General features: G+C 39.8%; 4 protein-coding genes across 5 annotated transcripts; all 4 read left to right on the plus strand.

Annotated features, from left to right (window-relative positions):
• The first annotated feature begins 1304 nt into the window (after positions 1 to 1304).
• Positions 1305 to 7066, plus strand: LOC117382013 (7SK snRNA methylphosphate capping enzyme-like). Of its 2 annotated transcripts, none has more exons than XM_055226909.1 (5): positions 1305 to 1621; positions 2193 to 3940; positions 4143 to 4361; positions 5024 to 5147; positions 5226 to 7066. In XM_055226909.1, exons 2-5 carry the CDS (start codon positions 2240 to 2242, stop codon positions 5258 to 5260), a joined length of 2079 nt encoding a protein of 692 aa, XP_055082884.1. In that variant the 5' UTR covers positions 1305 to 1621; positions 2193 to 2239; the 3' UTR covers positions 5261 to 7066. The 2 variants fall into 2 exon arrangements, with proteins under 2 accessions (XP_055082884.1, XP_033834973.1); XM_033979082.2 differs by having other exon boundaries at positions 1374 to 1742.
• Positions 7067 to 8858: 1792 nt separating this feature from the next.
• On the plus strand, positions 8859 to 12310 carry spag7 (sperm associated antigen 7). Its single transcript, XM_033979089.2, has 7 exons — positions 8859 to 8957; positions 9449 to 9516; positions 9729 to 9817; positions 9894 to 9978; positions 10048 to 10137; positions 11404 to 11560; positions 11633 to 12310. Exons 1-7 carry the CDS (start codon positions 8873 to 8875, stop codon positions 11746 to 11748), a joined length of 690 nt encoding a protein of 229 aa, XP_033834980.1. The 5' UTR covers positions 8859 to 8872; the 3' UTR covers positions 11749 to 12310.
• Positions 12311 to 12426: 116 nt separating this feature from the next.
• On the plus strand, positions 12427 to 15238 carry LOC117380991 (zinc finger protein ZFP2-like). The gene is made up of 5 exons (XM_033977824.2): positions 12427 to 12664; positions 12921 to 13080; positions 13293 to 13511; positions 13898 to 14086; positions 14192 to 15238. The coding sequence occupies exons 1-5, from the start codon at positions 12560 to 12562 to the stop codon at positions 15199 to 15201; spliced, it is 1683 nt and encodes a 560-aa protein (XP_033833715.1). The 5' UTR covers positions 12427 to 12559; the 3' UTR covers positions 15202 to 15238.
• A 276-nt stretch (positions 15239 to 15514) lies between these two features.
• On the plus strand, positions 15515 to 19386 carry chrdl2 (chordin-like 2). Its single transcript, XM_033979084.2, has 11 exons — positions 15515 to 15665; positions 15851 to 15963; positions 16033 to 16126; positions 16490 to 16635; positions 16922 to 17015; positions 17101 to 17156; positions 17413 to 17575; positions 17699 to 17887; positions 17965 to 18132; positions 18455 to 18547; positions 18636 to 19386. Exons 1-11 carry the CDS (start codon positions 15599 to 15601, stop codon positions 18767 to 18769), a joined length of 1317 nt encoding a protein of 438 aa, XP_033834975.1. The 5' UTR covers positions 15515 to 15598; the 3' UTR covers positions 18770 to 19386.
• Positions 19387 to 19580: the final 194 nt, after the last annotated feature.

The raw sequence follows: 19580 nt of genomic DNA on the forward strand, positions 1-19580 counted from the left end.
TGGCCTCACTATTTATTTTATTTCATATTTTTGTTGTAATTGAAGAGATGCATTCTTGAACTACAGCTTCTCAAGAAGTGAAACTCAAGCTGTTTTTTTATCAGAGCCAAATGGAAAAAAAAAATCTCACAAGATAATTTTCCTCAATTTGATCTCGCGGGACCTTGTGGCACAAGATTTTGTCCCATCCCTATTTAATATAAATATAATATACATTTAATAAAACAAAACATATTCTCTCTATTGTGCTTTGAGTAGTCCAAATAGTTATAGCTAAATCACATATGCAGTCATTATGATTTTAAACCTGTACTTGACAAAAATAGCACATGCATTTTTCTTTGAAAATAAAACTTTAGGCTTTCTAGGGGCCAGTGGTATTTTCTTTTAGCTCACTAGAGACATCTTTTACCTAAAAAACACAAACTTTGCTGTTGCCACAGCTGCAGCTTTAAGGCTGGAGCCTCTCTATGGGTGAAGTCAGTCCAGTGTGTTGTTTTTACTCATTAATCACCACGCTGACACAGACCCACTTTCCACAGCTACACTCTTACTGTCCAAACATGTGCTTTCTTTGATGGCCAGTTTATGTGCTATTATAGAAATAATAGAAATAAATAAAAGTGACTGTTACTTGACTTAACTTTTACACATTAACCACTATGAATGTCTGTTTCAAATGTTATAGCTCCATATTAACCACAGATAAAACGGAGATGTTTGCATATCATTTCTGATACAATAAAAAAACAGTGATTTATTGTTCAGGCCTTTACTAAATGTGTGGACCGAACCAGATAAAACAGCCTATAAACATGCAGACTAATACAGTAATGATAGGAAATAATACCTGTTACTGTGGTGGTATGGTCACCAAGCATGCATGGTATATGCATGCTTGATGAAGAAATGCAGTAACATACAATTTACACCAGCCATATAAGCCATACTGTGTTAACACTTTAAAGGCTTGTATTTGTCCCCCCCTTGTGGTCACACACCTAAATGCAGGATACTTTAACTCAATGTCGATGTAGACATACAGAGAGAAAACAGATAAATAAACAAATGTAAATAAATGCTACATTTAAAGGCAAAACTGAATATTACCTTAACCACTTTGTGTTCTCTCTCTACCTTTAGTGGAATTTGTTTGTTAAATAAACTGTGCATAACTTTTTTAAATTAACAATCCAACTATTGTCCGTTGGTCCTAGTGACCGTATGTCCTGTTAGTGTCTGTCGGTGTGTTAGTGAACTATGTCTTACCTTTTTAACCTAACAGGCCTGTCTCTCTCTCTCCTGTGGAGCAGGGCTCAGGCTGTGCTGATCCCCGCCCCATGGCCCTGCCACACCAGTGCAGCTCCAGCGCAGTCCGGATGCGCCGTCATGTCGTGTCTCTCATCTAGTCAAATCATTCATTCACCATTCAGATTAATCTTTAGATGTTAGTGGTTTACTAAATGCGTGTGTGAGATAATTCAGGACTTTGTGTTTGTCACAGTGTGCGTGCCGTTGGCCGCGGCTGTGTGAGGCTGGAGAGAGAGCTAGCTCCATTAGCATTAGCATTAGCCCCGGAGAGCAGCGAGCGGCAGTGACAGTCCGAGAGGCGGGGAGAGAGGTGAGACTGTTATTCTGATGGTGACAACACTGAAGACTGTATGTGCAAACCATCTGCTAAATAGTATCACTTTCACTAATGTGACAGGATATTAGAGGTGCTCGGACAGCAGCGCATAGAGGTGGGTAGATACTTGAGTTTTAGTTGGACGCTTTATGGCCAGAATAAAGCAAATGTTAATCGTTTTCTCGACGTTGTTGAATGTGGCCCGCTTACGAGCTAGTTAGCCTAGCCACAGCTAACCGCAGCACCGTGGACCAACACAGGGAGTCCCAAACTTTCACACTAGTGATGATACAAAGAGTTGATGAGGTGCAACAAAGATTTACATTCAGCAATGCACAGTGCACCTTTTTTATACTTAAATATTTTATTTTTCTTACTACTTGTAACTTGTGTTGCAGTTTTTCACTTGTATTTATTATTGTGACTAATTGGACACATTTTTACTCTACCTAGTAACATTCGATTTTTTGTGTATTTGGGCATTTTGTGGTGTTTACAGTGTTTTAACTTAATTTATTCTTATAATTTTCAACATTTTAATTTTGTTTATGATGGTCTTTTTCAGACAGAGAACCTTTTATATGCCTCTAGGAGTTGGACAGAAGCTTTGAAATGTCTGTTGATGAGGAAACCATCAAAACTGGCAGTCCTCAGGCCAGTTCAGCGTCATCACTCCAGTTATCAGATTGCACTGGAGGTTATGCTAATATTTCAGGAATTGTAGAGGATTCTGTTGCCACACCAGACTTTGCTGCTGCTTGTCCGTTTCCTGATTCTGCTGCCTCGCCTAAGCACACTAGCACTATGGATGCCCTTACTCACTCTGAACCTGCCATGCAGAGGGCAAAGGGGAATGACAATAACATTAACCGTAGAAACAGCTTTCATCATTCCAAACAACAGCAACCGTCAAGAATAACAAAGCGGCGCAACACGTCAAGCTTTAGCTTTAAGCACCCAACATCTGGCAAAAGAAGGCGAAGGGCCAATTCTGAGAGTGACTCTGTCCTGCCAACAAACTTTCTTTTGGGCGGAAATATTTTTGACCCACTGAATCTCAACAGTCTGTTGGATGAAGAGGTAAACAAAGCTTTGAACGCAGAGACGCCTAAATCCTCTCCACTTCCTGCAAAGAGCCGAGACCCAGTGGAGATCCTCATCCCCAGGGACATTACTGATCCACTCAACCTGAACAGTGGCATTGCAGACAGCAGCTTTTTGGTTTCCCCTTACAAAAGTGGCGGCAAAAAGCGACACCGTAACAGACATCATGGAGGTAATAGTTGTAGTAATATTTCAGCCTCTCAGCACATTCTGCCTGATTTAGGAAGAAATGAAGCCAGAACAGCTTCTTGTCCACAGCATGGCAATGCATTGGCATCTTCTTCTGCACAAAATGTCTCCAAAGAGTTGGATGGATCCCGAGTGGGGGACTCTAATGAACACTTGACCAACTGCTCTGGGAGCTGCAAAGAAGAGATGTCTGTGGAGGAGATGAGCTCCTCTGTAACAGGAACAAATCAGCACACAAGCAAACGCAAACGAAGGCGCAACTCTGGCAAAATGGACCCTCCAGTGACCCATTCTACTCCCGTTGTAAGGTCTGTCAGAGATGGTAGCACAGGGGCATCCCAGTCTTTTTGCACTTCAAAAATTGGTGCCAAAAGTGGTCAAGGGCCTGGGCCACATCAGCAACCACAGCGGCAGAGAAAAAAGTTTCAGTATGGAAATTACAACAAGTACTACGGCTATCGCAATCCAGGTGCAAGCGAGGACCTGCGTATACGTGTTTTTAAACCTGAATGGTTTAAGGGAAAAGATGTTCTAGATCTTGGCTGCAATGCAGGGCACCTCACCCTCTACATTGCCAAAATGTTTCAACCCGCGCACATATTGGGTCTGGATATAGACGGTGATCTGGTGTATGGAGCCCGAAAGAACATTCGCCATTATCTGTCTGAGCTGCAGACAGAAGAGGCTAGACGAGCAGCTCAGGAGAAAGGGAGTATTAAAACAGAGGGGAGTGAGCAAAGCCACACTGCCACAGAAAGCACTCACACTGAAACTGTGGGAAAGACTGAGAATGGGCAGCTGGTGAGAGAGGACAGTGGTCCTGCAGAGGCAGTAAAAGACAATGACAGTCACACAAGTGCAGCTGGTAGCCAGAGACAGGAGCCCCCTGCTGGCCATTCTGTCAACTCCACTTTTCCAGTGTCACTGCGCATCTCCAGAGGTCCCATAGCTGCACCTCCACTGACAGAGGCGACCAGTGCTCAGCCTGGGTACTTCCCCTCAAATGTGTCATTTGTGAAGGTGAGATCTGGGTTGTAGTTAAGTCAGATTTGTTTACATTCCATAAGGAAAACTTCTGGTTAAATTAGTTTCAAATGCTTTTCTCTGGTCATTGTATGTGTTTTAGTTTTATTGTTTATCATTTTTTCATATTTAATTCATGTTAATTGTAGATTGGTGGTGTGATTTGTGTTGTTTTGACTGATCACCACTTCTCTTTCAGGCCAATTATGTTCTGGAAAATGACAGCCTTCTTGTGACTCAGCGGCCAGAGTACGATGTTATTCTGTGTCTGAGCGTCACCAAGTGGGTTCATTTAAACTGGGGCGACGAGGGCCTGAAGCGCCTGTTCAAAAGAGCGTACAGACATCTGCGTCCTGGAGGGGTCTTCATCCTGGAGCCTCAGCCCTGGGAGTCCTACGGCCGCAAGAAGAAACTCACTGTAAGCAACACAAATTTATTGTAGGTTTGATCAAAACCAGTCAACAATGGGTGACTTTTCTGTGTGAATGTGAAAATATTCCTTCGTAAACTAAGAAAAGACAGGGTTGGCACATTTTTTACTTGGAGAGAGTGGCTCTGCAGAGCCTGTTAAAGATAATGATGGTCATGGAAAATGCACCCGGAGATAATTTTGTTGTTTGCAGTGGACATTGTATTGCCTGAATTGCCTTTGCAAGTACCTAATTGCATCCATTAAAATTAGAGTCAATAAGGTTTTTTTCAAAGCTGATACTGATTTAGTTTTAAAACAGAGTAACCATGGCCAATAGGCTGTGCCAATATTCTGAGGATGATATATTTGGCTGGTTCCAGTAAGCTTCCAAAAATTGTATGATGTAAATTTCGTATGAACTAGTTACATTCTGTAGAGTGTGCTGCTCTACATAAGAAGTATGATGATTTTATATCTATAGCAATGATCCACTTTCACAGCTTTGTTGCCATACAAACCGATAAGAGAGATGTGCAGTCACATTTTGTGCAGTGCCCTCTTCTTATGGACTCAAGCTCATGCCCTTAGTTAGGTGATAGGTCTAAAGAAAATAAGTGTTTTCAGTAGAATTGGTTTTAAAAGCAACATCCACTTGTTTTTTTTAACAGGAAAATATTTACAGAAACTACCGCAATATCAGCCTGAAACCAGAGCAGTTTACGTCTTATCTCACTAGTGATGTGGGATTCACAAGTTATGAGTACCTTGGAGCCCCCAAATCTGTTGTCAAAGGTAATCCAGCCCCTTCCCACATTATACATCTCTACTCTTTCTGTCAATGTTGAGTTTGTTTTCTCTTTTTCTGTTTAGGTTTTCAGAGGCCTATTTACTTGTTCCACAAATGATTTCTTTGCCTTGAGGACTTGAATGTGAAGAGGCTTTGTCACCATACAGACCACCCAGCCAAGGCCTGCACTACAAACAGATGTGTTAAATGACTGCACTCAGAAGATAAAATTCATAGCAAAAGGTGGGACCAAATGTGCAGAAGAGAAGAAGAGAAAGGAGATTTTGGTGTAATGTAAATGACAGCCAAATGTAAACATTGGACAGACTACAAAAATCTTCTCCCCTGAAGATTTTATTGTACACTCTCTCAGTGCTGATAATGTCAAAGCCACAATGCCATGATGTCTTCACAGCTGTACTGTGTTCTCTTCTTCATGATCTTTTGTTAGTATAACATTGTCAGCAGTTGCCCAGGCTTTTAATGCCTTTAAACTCACAACAAACAGTTATCCAAGTTATCCAGTCATCTGTCCCAAATTCACCCAACTTTTTTTTGTTTTTTTTAATGTAAAAAAATATATATTAAAGGCAACATGCACAATAACAAACATTGAAAACAGGTCACATCTTCCTGGCACAACAGGTACATAAACATTTACATTGCTATGAGAAAGCTGGAAAGCTTTGGCTCTTTGTGGTGCAGGCTGAGGATATTAAGTGTGAAATCCAAGAAGCATTGACTTCTTATCAGTTGCACTTTCTTTATGAGCTTTGTATGGTCTAATATTGCACTGACTGATGATATTTTTATATCTGGAAATGGAGGCATTAATGCAGACAGTTGTGGATTACATTTAGTAATTTGTCAAAATAATATGATTTTTGGAGGAAACTATTAAATTACATTTTATCATTTTTATAAAATGAAAAATATGACTTTTTATTAAATGTAACAGCTGTTTGTATTAAAGCAGTGGAAAGTATATTCCAGATTCTGTCGCATGTCCTTTTCAAGGACAAAAAGTTCTAGTGTAGTAGTTCTTGTGACTCAGTCTTTGTGATTGTACTTAAGGACTGCACATTTCTGTTGAAAATTGTTTTACAATAGGGCGACTGAGTCAAACGCATCCGTTGAGTAAATGACGGCTATATTTGCTGTATGCTTTTTAGAAAATGTATGGAAATATGTTTTGCTTTTCTTTTTTAAGTTGATAATTTCTTATTCCCAAATGTTTTTGTTTTTTTCATTTTGAAATTTTGTCCTGAAAATTCTAATCAAGGTATGAAATGAGTATGTGAACAGCAGTTGTAAGTTGTGCTTGTTTTTGTCTGGCAGATGTTAAGTTATTAGAGTAGTTCTTTGTGTTTTATAAAATGTTTCAAAAATGTGATGCGGCACACACATTTAACAAAGGGTGAAAACCTATTTTATGACTGTTTTGTAAAAAAATAATGGCATTACTAAATAATTTGAAAATGGCACCAAATGGTCATTGTCATTATTACATAAGACAATCAAAGTCTCAGGCTTACTACTGATTTTCAATGACCAGTTAAAGGGTTTTGCCTTGAAAATGATTTCATGAGTTTCAAAGTTAACTTGGAAAGGAATATTGATTGATCAGCATGTTGACATTTTTGAAACATTTATTTTTTTTAAGTGTGAAGTTCAAAACATCTTAAAAAACAGAAAATGTTAAGAGATGTTCAATTTGGGCAGATCTGTTAAAATACAGAGTCAATATCAATTTAACGTTCAGTTCATGTTATCCTTGTTTTGCTGGATATTGGTTAGCATTTTGTTTTACTTTATTTTATTTACTGTCAGTGAAATTCATTGTAGAACCCTTATAAGGAAACTAAGATATGGGTTACATTGTTAAAATAGTTTTTTGGAGATAAAACATTTTTGCCATGCTTTCAACTGCTGCTATCTTTTTGTCCAGAATCAGTACTGCAAAGGGAGCAATTAGGCAACTTATTTCATCTGTCCCTGTCCTCACCTGACTATTAATGTATTTCTATTTGTATTGTGAAGATATTGGAGTTTGGTGTCAACACATTAGTGGGGTTTGGTCACAGCCACAGCATTGAATAGTACAAAGATTTCCCAGCTGACAATGTAGAGCACAATACAGTGATTCTGTTTACAAATAGCATTCATACCTCAAACACCTACTGACCCAGGATGGTCTTCAGACTCTACTCCTTTTTGCACTGAACGTTTTAGCATAGAAAAATATCTGCTGCTGGATAAATTCATCAACCTTTATGCCTGATATTTGACCTTGGCATTGGCAGACATGACAATGTGCTTAGCAGTTTTGATGGCAGGTGGGTGCATAGGTCTGGTTTAGACAATGTGATTCAGGCAGACAGTCCGAGCGCAGAGATGACATAAACAGAGCAGAGACATCATTCACCTTTCATTCACAAAGGCTCTGTACCATCACAGCTGTTTGGGCCAGTCACTTGACTGTCATTGTCTCCCAGGACAGTGCAGTGTGCAAGCATGCCAAACCCAATAATGCTCCCCTGATTTGACCAAGAGAGACCACACCTATGTTAAGAGACATCCCAACACAGAAATGAAGACATACAAACTGGAAATGTAAACCAATTTATTTGGGGTGCGTTTTGCAGAGCCTATTGACCATAAGCTTCATCGTGTGCTGCATCACCATCCCTCGAGGCATTTAGGAGCGTATGGCACAGCACCTAAGTAAATGATGTTCACATTTTATGACTAAAATCCACCTTGACCGGGCAGATGAGTCTGATCTACCTGTATCTGCGAGGGCAACCATGATGGCCAACAAAGTACTCTTGAGCATAACAGAACCGTCTGCAGAGTCCTCTATACCCACAGGTCCAGTACTGCATGTCTGGATCAGTACCTGCACATACATAGACATTGGAATTACAGAAAAATTGACTGTACAAAATATTGACTTTTGGGAAAATTATGCCATGTCTGTAAATATCACAAACAAGTTAAATATAAAATATTGACAGTATCCTTAAACAATATTACAAGCACTGAAAGTGATCAAACAGATTTTAAGAGAAATGATTTTGCTTTGTTCAGATTGATTTCACACAGTGTTAGGAGTACAGTGCTTACCCTCCCCATCTGGCATCATCAGAAGAAGCACAAGGAGAACAAAGCTTAGTCCCTTCATGCTGGGATATATGAAGCTTTCAGAGTTGCTGCTGGCATGGCAGACTCATGCTGCATTTATACTTCCAAATGGGGGAGGAGTCCATGCCTCTGCCTCATTAACAATAACAAACTTATCACTGGGTGGCTGGCTTCCTATTTCCACATCCACACATCATAGTACAAATGCATTTCAAAGAAAAAAAGTCAAACATAACTAGCAATTACAAGTAACACTAGGATTATGCTTTTTTTTTTTTTAGATAGCAATGTAACAAAAAACATGAACATCATGCGCACAATATGTAGGCTATAAGCAATATATAAAAGATGTAATAAAATCCTACATTATGAGCATATTTTTAAATATAAATGTTATTGCCCATCGTTGAAGCAATGGGTTTGTTAAAGGGAGAGTTAAAAGCATAGATCCATGGTTAAAAGTAAACCATCAGCTCTAAACTTTGTTGAAATAATGACGTTTTCGCTCGTGACACTGTGCGCATGCGCAGACCGGCACCGCTCGGCTCATAACAGAAGCACAGGGTCGACCTGCTCTATCCCCAAGATGGCGGACCTCCTAGGCTCGATCTTAAACTCGATGGAAAAACCTCCTACAGTCGGCGATAAAGAAAGCCGACGAAAGGCTAGAGGTAATTTTCAACTTCATAAATAAGGGCTTAAATATGTGGCTGTTGCGTCGGAACAAGAAAACACAGTCCCAGAAAGCACTGTCATTGACCAGCCCGAGCTGAAGTAAACTCTGCACTGGGCTCCGGGGATGTCCTGAGACTGAGGACATACTGATACACTCAACAATGAAGCTACTGTTACAAACAGCACGATTTTCTGCTGTTACCATTCATCACCAGGTGTCCTCTAGTCGACTGGACAATAAAACTTACTGAAAACTAAGACAGGCATCCTATGGCCTTTGAGTGATAAAGACGAGATATTAGTATTATGTATAAGTATTATGTAAACTATGGAAGTAGTCCTACATGGATCTCAAATATTAAATGCTGTCGACAAATCATGTTGCACTAATGAAACTGTTAATCATGAAAATAGTGCAATGTGAGGATTTCTGTATTACTGTGTAATGTGCTGTGTATGTTTATGATGTTCACCTTTTTGTTTCAAGAACAAGCGGCTAGACTAAAGAAGATGGAGGAAGAGGAAAAAAGAAAGAAGGCAGAGTTCAGGAAAAAAGTAAGTAGCATAATGTATCTTACAATGGGATAAGGTTCAAATCCTACTCTGGTACCTGCTGGGTAAAAGTTGTTCCACAAAACATCATCTTCCTGTCGTGTGGCAGGAAGATGATGCCAGTCTGTCCTATGGAGATGATGGCTATAGTACTTTACTAATGTGTGGCTGAGAAATTAATGATTTGTGAAATTGTTGATTTGTTCAAATTTCAGATGGAAAAAGAAGTGTCTGATTTTATTCAAGACAGTACACAACAAAAACGAAAATACAATCCTATGGGCAAAATAGAAAGAAGTATATTGTAAGTGCATCTTACCTTGTTTCATGTTTCACAGAGTTTGTTTCTAGAGTTGTGTGTAATTGCTGTTTTCTTGTAGGCATGATGTGGCGGAAGTGGCAGGGCTGACCTCTTTTTCATTTGGGGAAGACGAGGAGAGTCGTTACGTTATGCTTTTTAAGAAGGTTTGAATAACTTATTAAAACATTGCTTTAATCTGGGACCAATATTCATGCCCTGTTTACACTGTGCAGGAGTTTGCCCCTTCAGATGAGGAATTGGAGGCATATCGCAAAGGAGAGGAATGGGACCCAAAATTAGCAGAGCAGCGCCGAAGACTAAAGGTCTTGATTTTTCTTCTTTTTAAAAGCAAAATAAAAATGACTTTCAATGTTGATTTTATGAAAATAAACAAGACTTTTTAACTGCTTGTGCCATTACCACAAAAATGTAATGCATTGTATACAAGGTTAAAAAAAAGAAGATGGGTTTCAGATTGCATCACATTCTATAGTATGAAATAATATTTAATACAATGGGGACAGCTAAAAATATTGTTAAAATGCCGACTGTTGTTGGAATATAGTAGGTTCTATCATCAAAACACGTATAGATATGAGTTGGTTCAACATTTGTGAATTTACCTTTTAAGTATTTCCTATGAAAAAGGTAAAAGTGGCTCTTGCCCCATCTGGGAGTATGACATCATCACAGCTAGAAACAGCCAGATTATGCAATGACAGCACTTTATTGAAGAAAATCCCCCTCAACATCTGACTGAGTGGCACTGAGTTGCAGAAATAGGGACAGAAATAACTGATAAAATTTATTTCTTTGGTCTTTTTTTTTTTTGTGTCCAGATTTTTGTCCATGGAGCTATTTTGTTTTAGCTCAAATTTAGCTTTATATGGCAAAATGGAAACTGAAAGTAGTTTCTCCATTGTCACTTCAACTGACGGAGTGTAGCTAGCTTGTTGGTTAACGACAAGAGGAGATAAAGGACACTTGAACTCACCCCGCAATTAATTGATGTCCTCAGCACTGTAACTCAGAAACTTATTTAAGGAGAGAAAGGTTCAGTTCAGCTGTGTCTGATCCCAAAGTCTGTGTCAGTGACAAATCTGCGTGTAATCTACAGTGTCCCTGTTTTTTACTGTTAACTTATTTTCTACTACTGTTTTACAGTAGCAGCTCTTTCATATTTTAGATGTGAACAAGCTGCTACATTTGAAATGTTGTGACGTCATCTGCATAACCTCAACCTGATCATTTCTTTTCATGACTAGACCTCAGAGCTCACTATACCACAACAAAAATCTGTATTTTAACAACATTCTTTTCAGCTGTCCACATCTCTATAAAACAATATTGGCCTATAGAATGTGATGTCGTCTGAAACCCAGCAATAGACATGACCGAACCTTGACCTTGATTTAAATTTGATGAATTCCCCAGTCCTAACTAGAAGTGTAAAATTTTGTGTTATTTTGTCAGACTTGGTACCTTGTTGAGAATTAAGATCCAGCATTTAGAAGCAGCAACACACAACCAACACTTTCATAAAATATTTTAAGAATATAAAGCTACCTATCTTTTATACCTCTCAACAGGAGCAAGCAGCATTAGAAGAAGCTGAGGCCCAGAGGTCTGAGAAGTCTGAAACATGCCCCAACTCCAACTACAGAGACAAATATAGTCACCTTATTGGCACATCAGCAGCCAAAGACGCAGCACACACACTAGAGGCCAACAGAGCCTATGGCTGCGGTAAGTCTGGTAAAGAAACCAATCAATTATTACGTATTATACAAGAGGCTAAGATTTTACTTTTCTGTTTAGTACCCGTAGCAAACAAGAGGGACACACGCTCCATTGAGGAAGCCATGAATGAAATCCGAGCAAAGAAACGACAAAAACGAGAAGATGATACAGGGGCACAAAGTAGTTGCTCCTGAGACAACACTGTGGCCCACTTGTCCTGCTGTTGTGTGAACGTGTGTGTGTGTGTGTGCGCGCGTGTGTTTGTGTGTGAGGTTGCCTGCTCGTCTGCAATATTCATTCATTCTAACTTATGTGATAGCTGTGAGTGGGAAATTCTCAGGTGTCACAATTTTAACTGTGGGTTACATTTATCTATGTCTTTCAATAATCAATTTTAACATTGACTTAAGCCCTTATACTAATGGTCATAGGAGGTATTTGGGCATTTAGTATTATTATTATTATTTTTTAAGGGGTTTTATGTGCTGAATGTTTTAGTCTAAAATCACATGATGCATTGTGTAAATAAAATCCTAAGATTTTAGGCTGAAATCATTGTTAAGGTATTTTAAAGCCCGTTTTTATTATCAAAAGATGACTGTCAAAGTGTATGAACGATCTGTTGGCAATGAGCTGTTAAAATGAAGATAACATGTTGAAAGCCACACCATGTCTTGCAGTAGGAATATTGTTAAATTATTGTTGCACATTTAAGCAAGTGTTGCAATTTTTGATTTAATAAAGCAATCTGAACACATTTGGCATCTTGTCTGAAATTTTTTTTTTTAACTTAAGAATACAAAACATTCTTGTTAATATTTGTTTTATTTGCGACTCGGTAAATTTAACACCGGAAGTAAATGTCGTAACCCGGAAGAGACGGCTTCTGTATCCAGTTTGTTGTGCGTCAGCAGAGTTTTTTGAGATTATTTCCAAACTAGTAAACCATAGCGTTTCCCAGTTTTAAGTGATGGTCTGAAGCGTTTGTGTGGCTCTACTGTCATCATGAGCTCCTCCATTTGCCTGCACGTGGAGCTTGCGGCGGTCATCCAGAGACTGGTGCACGCGGCTGTGACGGAGCTCCACAGACTCATAGAGCGCGAGGAGGAGGTGAAAAGACTGGATACAGACACCCAACAACACACTATGGGAAAATACACACGTGTGCAAAATAGATTGTTTATTAGAAATTTCAATTAAAAAAATCAAGGCATTGAAAAGGTTAAGGAAAAAACTATTTAAAGAGTTTAAATTCTATATATTACATAATCATTATAATAATAATAATGAACAGAAACCAACAGGAGAATGGCTTACCTTCTTGTAAACGTGTGCTGATATGGTTTATTCCATCACTCTGATCCAGATGCAGTTTGCCTCAGTGATGGAGACTCTGGGCAGTGAGGCTTTGGGCAAAATCCTCAGCATTTTGGACACGGTCGCAGTTGAACTGAAACTGGACAAAATGAACAATCCACATACAACACCACCCCATGTTCTCTACATCCTTCAGGGCTCCAGGGTGGGTAAGTAATAATAATCTGCAGCCAGTATTATGTAGTAGCCCATTTTTAGCAGTAAATGTTTTAATAATATTTGTCATGTTTTAAATGTTTTTTTTGCAATTCAAAAGGTAGTGCAGACAAAATAAAATAAAAATTGCATGACAAGAATTGTCCACTGAATGAAAACTCTATTATTTAATAAAGACCAACATGATGTCTGCTGTTTTGCTCAGGGGTTGAACATTCGTATGGCGCAAGTCACAACACGAGCAGGGGCCAGCCTGTTATTGAAGACCACTGCTATGGAACAAATGACATGATATCTGACAAAGATCTGCCCTCTCAAGAGCATCAGCTATCAGAGGAAGAGGACTGTGCCAATATAGAGTTTATTCCTGGCATCAGTGTTGAAGACAAATGGAAAAATATCAGCCTCAATGCTGTTGGTAAAAGTAAGTGAAGCATCACAGTATACACATACAGTTTTTTGGCTCTCATACATGAAAGAAGCCAAAAGTAAAATGAACTCAGATTATATGTTAAAATTTGTGAGGTTCCAAATGTTGGTGTTGAGATTTTTGTGTCTACCAATTTGTTACATCAACACACGAGTGAAAAAACAATATTTTTGTAAAAACCTAATGATCTGAACCTCAATACCTCAACTGTGTTTTCATTTTTTACTGTTCAAATCAAGTTATGTGACACATAATTACAAAGGGAAAGATGGATGTTGACAGTATGCTTAAATAGAAGTCAATAGACTGTTCGCGTTACTGCTGTTCAGGCTGTTTCTTCCTTTTAAGAACTGAAAGTTTGTGTGTTCTGTTTGTTTCAGAGAGGCGGCACTCAAACAAGACAAAGTTCAGCAAGTCCAATATTAAACCTCAGGACACACATTCTGTTAGAGATTTGGATATGTCTAAATTCCCCAATGAAGACCGATCAAGAGAGGAGGAGAAGGAGGTGGAGCCAATCAATGTCATCACCAAAATCAAATTTGAAAATGAGGATTCTAGTTTAGAAAGTGAGTTCTCCTTTTTTTCAACGTGTAAAAAGATAATCTTTGTCATATTATTTCCATAGTTATTAATGTGGTTTGTAATGCACTATTAATGTACTTTTTTTTCAGGAGCTGGAGAGGTGCACGACTCTGTGAGCTCAAGCCCTGAAACCTTTACTTTAGCACATAGTCCCTCACCCTTTGTACTCAAGACATGGTGTTTCAACTGCACCATCTGTGACATAGATTTCAGCAGTGAGTTTGCTTTCAGAGTGCATATGTCTTCTCACACTGTGGACAAGCCCTTTAAATGTCCCATATGTGACAGCAGTTTCAGTAAGGCTAACTCCTTGAAGATGCACATATACAAGCACACAAAAGACTATCCCTTTATGTGCCCAGAGTGTGGAAAGGGCTATGCAGACAAAGACAAGCTGAAGGGGCATATGAGCGTCCACACCGGGCAGAAGCCTTTTGCCTGTAAGGTCTGTGGAAGCACTTTCACAGCCAAGACCAACTTGCACCGCCACATGCGCTCACACACTGGCACCAAGCCCTACATATGTGCAGAGTGTGGGAGGGGCTTCACACGCTCTCGGACTCTCAAAGATCACATGACTGTTCACTCTGGGGTTCGCCCATTCAAATGTTCTTTCTGCGACCGCTCCTTCAATCATAAAGTCAATCTGTTAGTCCATGAGCGCATCCACACAGGTGAGCGCCCCTATGTCTGCTCACTGTGCTCCAAAGCCTTCCGCACCACAGTAGCTCTGCATGTTCACCAGCGTGTGCACACAGGGGAAAAGCCTTATATTTGTGACGTGTGTGGCCGAGCCTTCAGCCAGCAGAGCAGTCTATGTGTCCACAGACGCGTGCATTTAAACGAACGCAGCTACGTCTGCCACACCTGCAACAAGAGCTTCAACAACCCTCAGAACCTGAAGCTGCACCTGCGAGTGCACAGTGGAGAGAGGCCTTATGTATGCGAGCTGTGTGACAAAACCTTTGTCCAGAACGCACACTTACGCACACACAAGTTACACATGCACTCAGGAGTCAAGCAGTGCATGTGTGAACACTGTGGTAAAGTCTATGCTGACAGGCGCACACTTCGAGTGCACAAGTGTGTGTACAAATGAGATACTAAACATCTAATAAAGTTATGTAGAGGAAACCATTTTCTCTCTTGTGTACAATTACTATTTGCAGCTTTAAATGCCTTACTCCAGAATTTCAAATTAGAAAAAATTAATAAAGAAACTGAAGATTATTTTCAACGTGAGTTATCATATTTTTAATTCCAAACTTACACTGTTTTACACTGTTTTGTTAATGTTTAATGATGAAGGATGTTTTTGGGGTGAAACTTGAGTTCTCCTGTTAGGATGTACATACTTTCACTTCGCCTTTAGGGGGCGCTGGCGCACAGACGATAATAGACCTGCGCTGTATTCTGCTTTTTGCGGCTCTCAAAGTTTGTGTCCTGCAGATACACGTTTATGGAGCCTTGTAGACACTGTCACGCGCATGTAAAACATGAAGCCAACGCTTCTCTTTCTGTTCATCATTTGGTTTGCAGATGCTGAACTAAAGCCACGGAAAGGTAGGACTACCAGCTTCTGTTCTACAGGCTACGATACCAGATTATATAATTGATTACCCAAGAAAGAGTTTGAGTTGATCTTCTCTTACTCTTTGATAAAATTTTGGAATATTTTGCTGTGTTGCCCTTTAATATGTCTGTCTAAAATATTTTTGCGTCAAATATTGAACTCTGTTGACGCACAGGTCGTGGAGTCGTTTGCACTTTTAAAAACAAGACTTACAACCTGGGGGACAGTTGGCACCCGTATTTGGAGCCCTTTGGATTCATGTACTGTATGAGATGTGTCTGCGCTGAGGTACACTTGAGTTTATGAGCTGGTTAAAGACACATGTCATGCGCGCTGACTGCACTGCTTCTGCTTTAGACGGGACATGTGAAATGTAGCACCATCAGGTGTCCGGCTCTGTCCTGTGATAACCCTGTGGTGGAACCTCAGCAGTGCTGCCCCAGATGCACAGGTAAGACTCCACTCTGCTGCAGAGGTCACACGGGTTTGTACTGCACCCTGGATAAGAAGAATGAAACTAACCTAACCTAGACTGAACCAAGTGAGTCTATATGTGACAGATTTTTTTTTCTGAATTAATAAATGCCATTTTATAGTAGATAGATACAGATGACACTAGTGGTGATATTGCATCTTGTGCTAGTTGTAGTAGACATCAACAAAAATGATCCTCCCTCTGAGTTAAAACGCTTGGCAAGTGCAGCAACCTTTTCACTTATTTAAATAAGTGTGTATAGTGTGAGTTTATTAAGCCTAGATGGAACAAGCACATGGACGTCAGTACACCATGACTGAAGGCCTCGTGTCTCCTCAGATGAGCCAAAGTTCCCTGCTGCTCTCAGGGCCTCAGTGAAGACCTGCCGATACAATGGGAGCATTTACCAACCAGGAGAAAGCTTCACCAAACAAGACCTGTTCCCCTCCAGACACAGGAACCAGTGTGTCCTTTGCACCTGCTCTGTAAGTCTGTTGGTCCAACTGGCAGCTAATATTGTGAAAAAGCTAAAAAAAGATTTATTGCCTTTGCAAAAATTCACAAACTAAGAATTTGTGTTTTTTTGTGATTTTTTTTTTTTTTTTGGTGACGTGATGTAACATCACCAAATTAAAAAAAAAAACAATTATACAATTAATTATAACAGTAAAATATTAAAATAATTATTTAATAGATGTGAAAAGCTGTAATGGACACTGCAATGCTTCAGTGATTCTGGTTAGAAATATTATTGAAATAGTCTCTCCTCAGAATGGGAACATCTTCTGTGGCCTGAAGACGTGTCCGCTGACCCCCTGCTCCTCCCCTGTGCCGGCCCCAGACACCTGCTGCCTTCTGTGTAAAGGTACTGCAGACCGCTGACTGTTTAACCACCCACATCTGCTCCTCACAGTCATAACCTGGGCTTCTGTGTTTATGGTCCCTCTCAGATCACAGTGGCTCTGCGTCCAGCGAAGACGGAAACCAGCAACTCAACCGAGGCGTTGTATGTTTTCTATGTTTATCTTCTCTATGAATCTATGATTCGTATTATGAATTGTTATAGTAATAGGTTTTCTGTTGAAATTGGTAAATTCAAATATGTGTGAGCACATGGCATCAGATGGTTTCGGTGATTTGTGTTTGTGTGTCAGAGCTGTAAAAGTTTATGATGAGGGTGGACGATGGCTCCTCTTCATCTCTCACTCTGGGGTGAAAGTAAAGCCCGCTCTTAGCTAACTGTTTATTGTGCTCTCACAAAGAGGCATTCAGTGGACCAGTGTCCAGGGGAGCAGACCCGGGTGCGGCCGGACCGTGCCACTGCTCCCCGGGTTAGGACTTCTCCTCAAAGTTTGAGCAAACTCAACCTCAAAGGGGCCTCAGAGACCACCGTGAAGATCCTGCTGCAGCGGAAACACCAAAGAGGTGAGACTTCATCAAAACACAGTTTACAAAGGGCCACTTTATAGACATTTGATTTTATGGACATGTTCCTCACAAATATTGTTTCCATATGCAGCTCACTCAGATGTTTCCCATTTCTCACAGCTTGTTTGTACAACGGAAAGACGTACTCGCATGGAGACATTTGGCACCCGGTTCTGGGGAAGGTCCTGGAATGCATCCTGTGCACTTGTACCGACGGCCTCCAGGACTGTAAACGCATCACGTGTCCCACCCAGTATCCATGCAAGCATCCCACAAAATCACCAGGAAAATGCTGCAAGACATGCCCAGGTAGGCCCCGAGCACACAGACGTCTGTCTTTGCTAAAATAATATTGCCTGATGGTGAATACCCCATCTTTCCATCAGAGGCTAGAGCTGCAGACAACCAGACGCAGTGTCACATGGGACAGAGAAGTAATGTCCTTGTTTATAAAGTGGAGTCTCCTTTAAACGTGGACAATCCAGAAAGAATGAAGATCATTGCAGCAGAAAGACAGAGTGAAGTAGAGGTGCTGATGTGGAGGAGTGTAGAAGGTACCAATGTCAAACAAAGATTAGAAAAACTAATGAACCATAACTTTATAACAACCGCCTAATCGCAACCCCTTATGCAAGAATCACTCTAAGCTAGAGCTGGGCTATGGCCAAAAAATAAATCTGGATTTGTTTTTGCACATTTTGAATGATGACCATTTTAATCAAAGTCACTGCTAGTCTTTCATGACATTTTAATTCATAACCATGTCCAGACCATTACTCATTAAATTGCTAGGGCTTATATGCAACTGTATAGTCTTGTGTAGCCTGTATTTACATCGCTGTGATGTTAGACTGATGTATGTTAAACTTTCTTCAGGAGTTTTACAATTAATGGAGATGGAGGATGTTCAAAGGAAAGATATAAAGGATCATCCAAAAAATCATACACTTCTGACAACAATCAGCGAAGGTTAGACACATCTTATATCGTCTTTATCAATTTACTGTAATTAAACCTTATTAAACCTATTTAAAACCTTATTAAACCTATTTCACAGAGACATGGACGAGTTTCAAGGAAGAAGCAAGAAATCTGAACAAAGCCTCTCAGACGATACTATGTGTTGATGGGATACTAGAGATTGTAAAGTATTTAAACCCCAGGCAGACTGAAGGACTGTGTTCACCATAACATCACTTGACCAATACAGCACAGCCCTCATCAGGTGTGGACTGTCGTGCGTTATGGCCATATGTTTTGAATGTAAAAATGTATGTATTGTATATTTATTGCAAAAAAAAGATGGCACCTAATTTAAAGGTTTTTCATTTTGAGAGTGATGTTGCGTAAGGATTACAAAGTCTTTAAAGTAAAAATAGAGACTACTGTGGGTATTTTTATACAGGCGCTGTTGTTGTAGCTAGTCCAATGGGAATTTTATTCCACATACCTGAAATATCTTGTAATGAAAGTGGAAGTTATACTAAAGGGCTACTTTGCTGTGCTCAATGTTGTGTTTGTAGTAACACAGCGCTCAGACGGGGCGGACTGATAAACTTGAGTTTCCACTGGAGATGAAATGTTGTCATAGTGATCAAATCAAAAACAGAAGTGTGGCATCATTCTACAATTATGTGCTTTGCTGGAATACGATCGCACACAAGAATCGCCTTCACTTCATAATTTTCTGTTTTGTTAGTTTTAAAATGGTATTTATGATTGGTAACTGATGCCAAATTCACTGCATTAAAATTGTAAAATTGTACAGACATGGGGTATTTAAATATTAAAATACAAGTACAACAGAGGAAGTGTTTCACACAATTTTATTGTGTTTACTGTTAACATACATTTAACCAAAAATGTATGTTTATGCTCTTAAACTTAACTTGGCATCTCTTACAGCTGAATGTGTTCTAGGTGTTGTTGTAACTGTACATATGGAGTGTAAAACAGTGACAGGTGTGAGCCCCCGTGACCTGATCATTGTGTTTGAGTCATT

This window comes from Periophthalmus magnuspinnatus, chromosome 14, assembly GCF_009829125.3.
Source record: "Periophthalmus magnuspinnatus isolate fPerMag1 chromosome 14, fPerMag1.2.pri, whole genome shotgun sequence".
NCBI lineage: Eukaryota > Metazoa > Chordata > Actinopteri > Gobiiformes > Gobiidae > Periophthalmus > Periophthalmus magnuspinnatus.

Excerpts from the sequence above, each read along its gene's own strand:
- LOC117380991 (XM_033977824.2), top strand. The coding sequence starts at position 12,560 with ATGAGCTCCTCCATTTGCCTGCACGTGGAGCTTGCGGCGGTCATCCAG. Across the intron at positions 13,081-13,292 it reads CCTTCAGGGCTCCAGGGTGG|GGGTTGAACATTCGTATGGC; the intron begins GTAAGTAATAAT and ends TGTTTTGCTCAG. Across the intron at positions 14,087-14,191 it reads TGAGGATTCTAGTTTAGAAA|GAGCTGGAGAGGTGCACGAC; the intron begins GTGAGTTCTCCT and ends CTTTTTTTTCAG.
- LOC117382013 (XM_055226909.1), top strand. The coding sequence starts at position 2,240 with ATGTCTGTTGATGAGGAAACCATCAAAACTGGCAGTCCTCAGGCCAGT. Across the intron at positions 4,362-5,023 it reads GCCGCAAGAAGAAACTCACT|GAAAATATTTACAGAAACTA; the intron begins GTAAGCAACACA and ends TTTTTTTAACAG. Across the intron at positions 5,148-5,225 it reads CCCCAAATCTGTTGTCAAAG|GTTTTCAGAGGCCTATTTAC; the intron begins GTAATCCAGCCC and ends TTTTCTGTTTAG.
- spag7 (XM_033979089.2), top strand. The coding sequence starts at position 8,873 with ATGGCGGACCTCCTAGGCTCGATCTTAAACTCGATGGAAAAACCTCCT. Across the intron at positions 8,958-9,448 it reads AAGCCGACGAAAGGCTAGAG|AACAAGCGGCTAGACTAAAG; the intron begins GTAATTTTCAAC and ends TTTTGTTTCAAG. Across the intron at positions 10,138-11,403 it reads AGCAGCGCCGAAGACTAAAG|GAGCAAGCAGCATTAGAAGA; the intron begins GTCTTGATTTTT and ends ACCTCTCAACAG.
- chrdl2 (XM_033979084.2), top strand. The coding sequence starts at position 15,599 with ATGAAGCCAACGCTTCTCTTTCTGTTCATCATTTGGTTTGCAGATGCT. Across the intron at positions 15,666-15,850 it reads TGAACTAAAGCCACGGAAAG|GTCGTGGAGTCGTTTGCACT; the intron begins GTAGGACTACCA and ends GTTGACGCACAG. Across the intron at positions 17,888-17,964 it reads ATGCTGCAAGACATGCCCAG|AGGCTAGAGCTGCAGACAAC; the intron begins GTAGGCCCCGAG and ends TCTTTCCATCAG.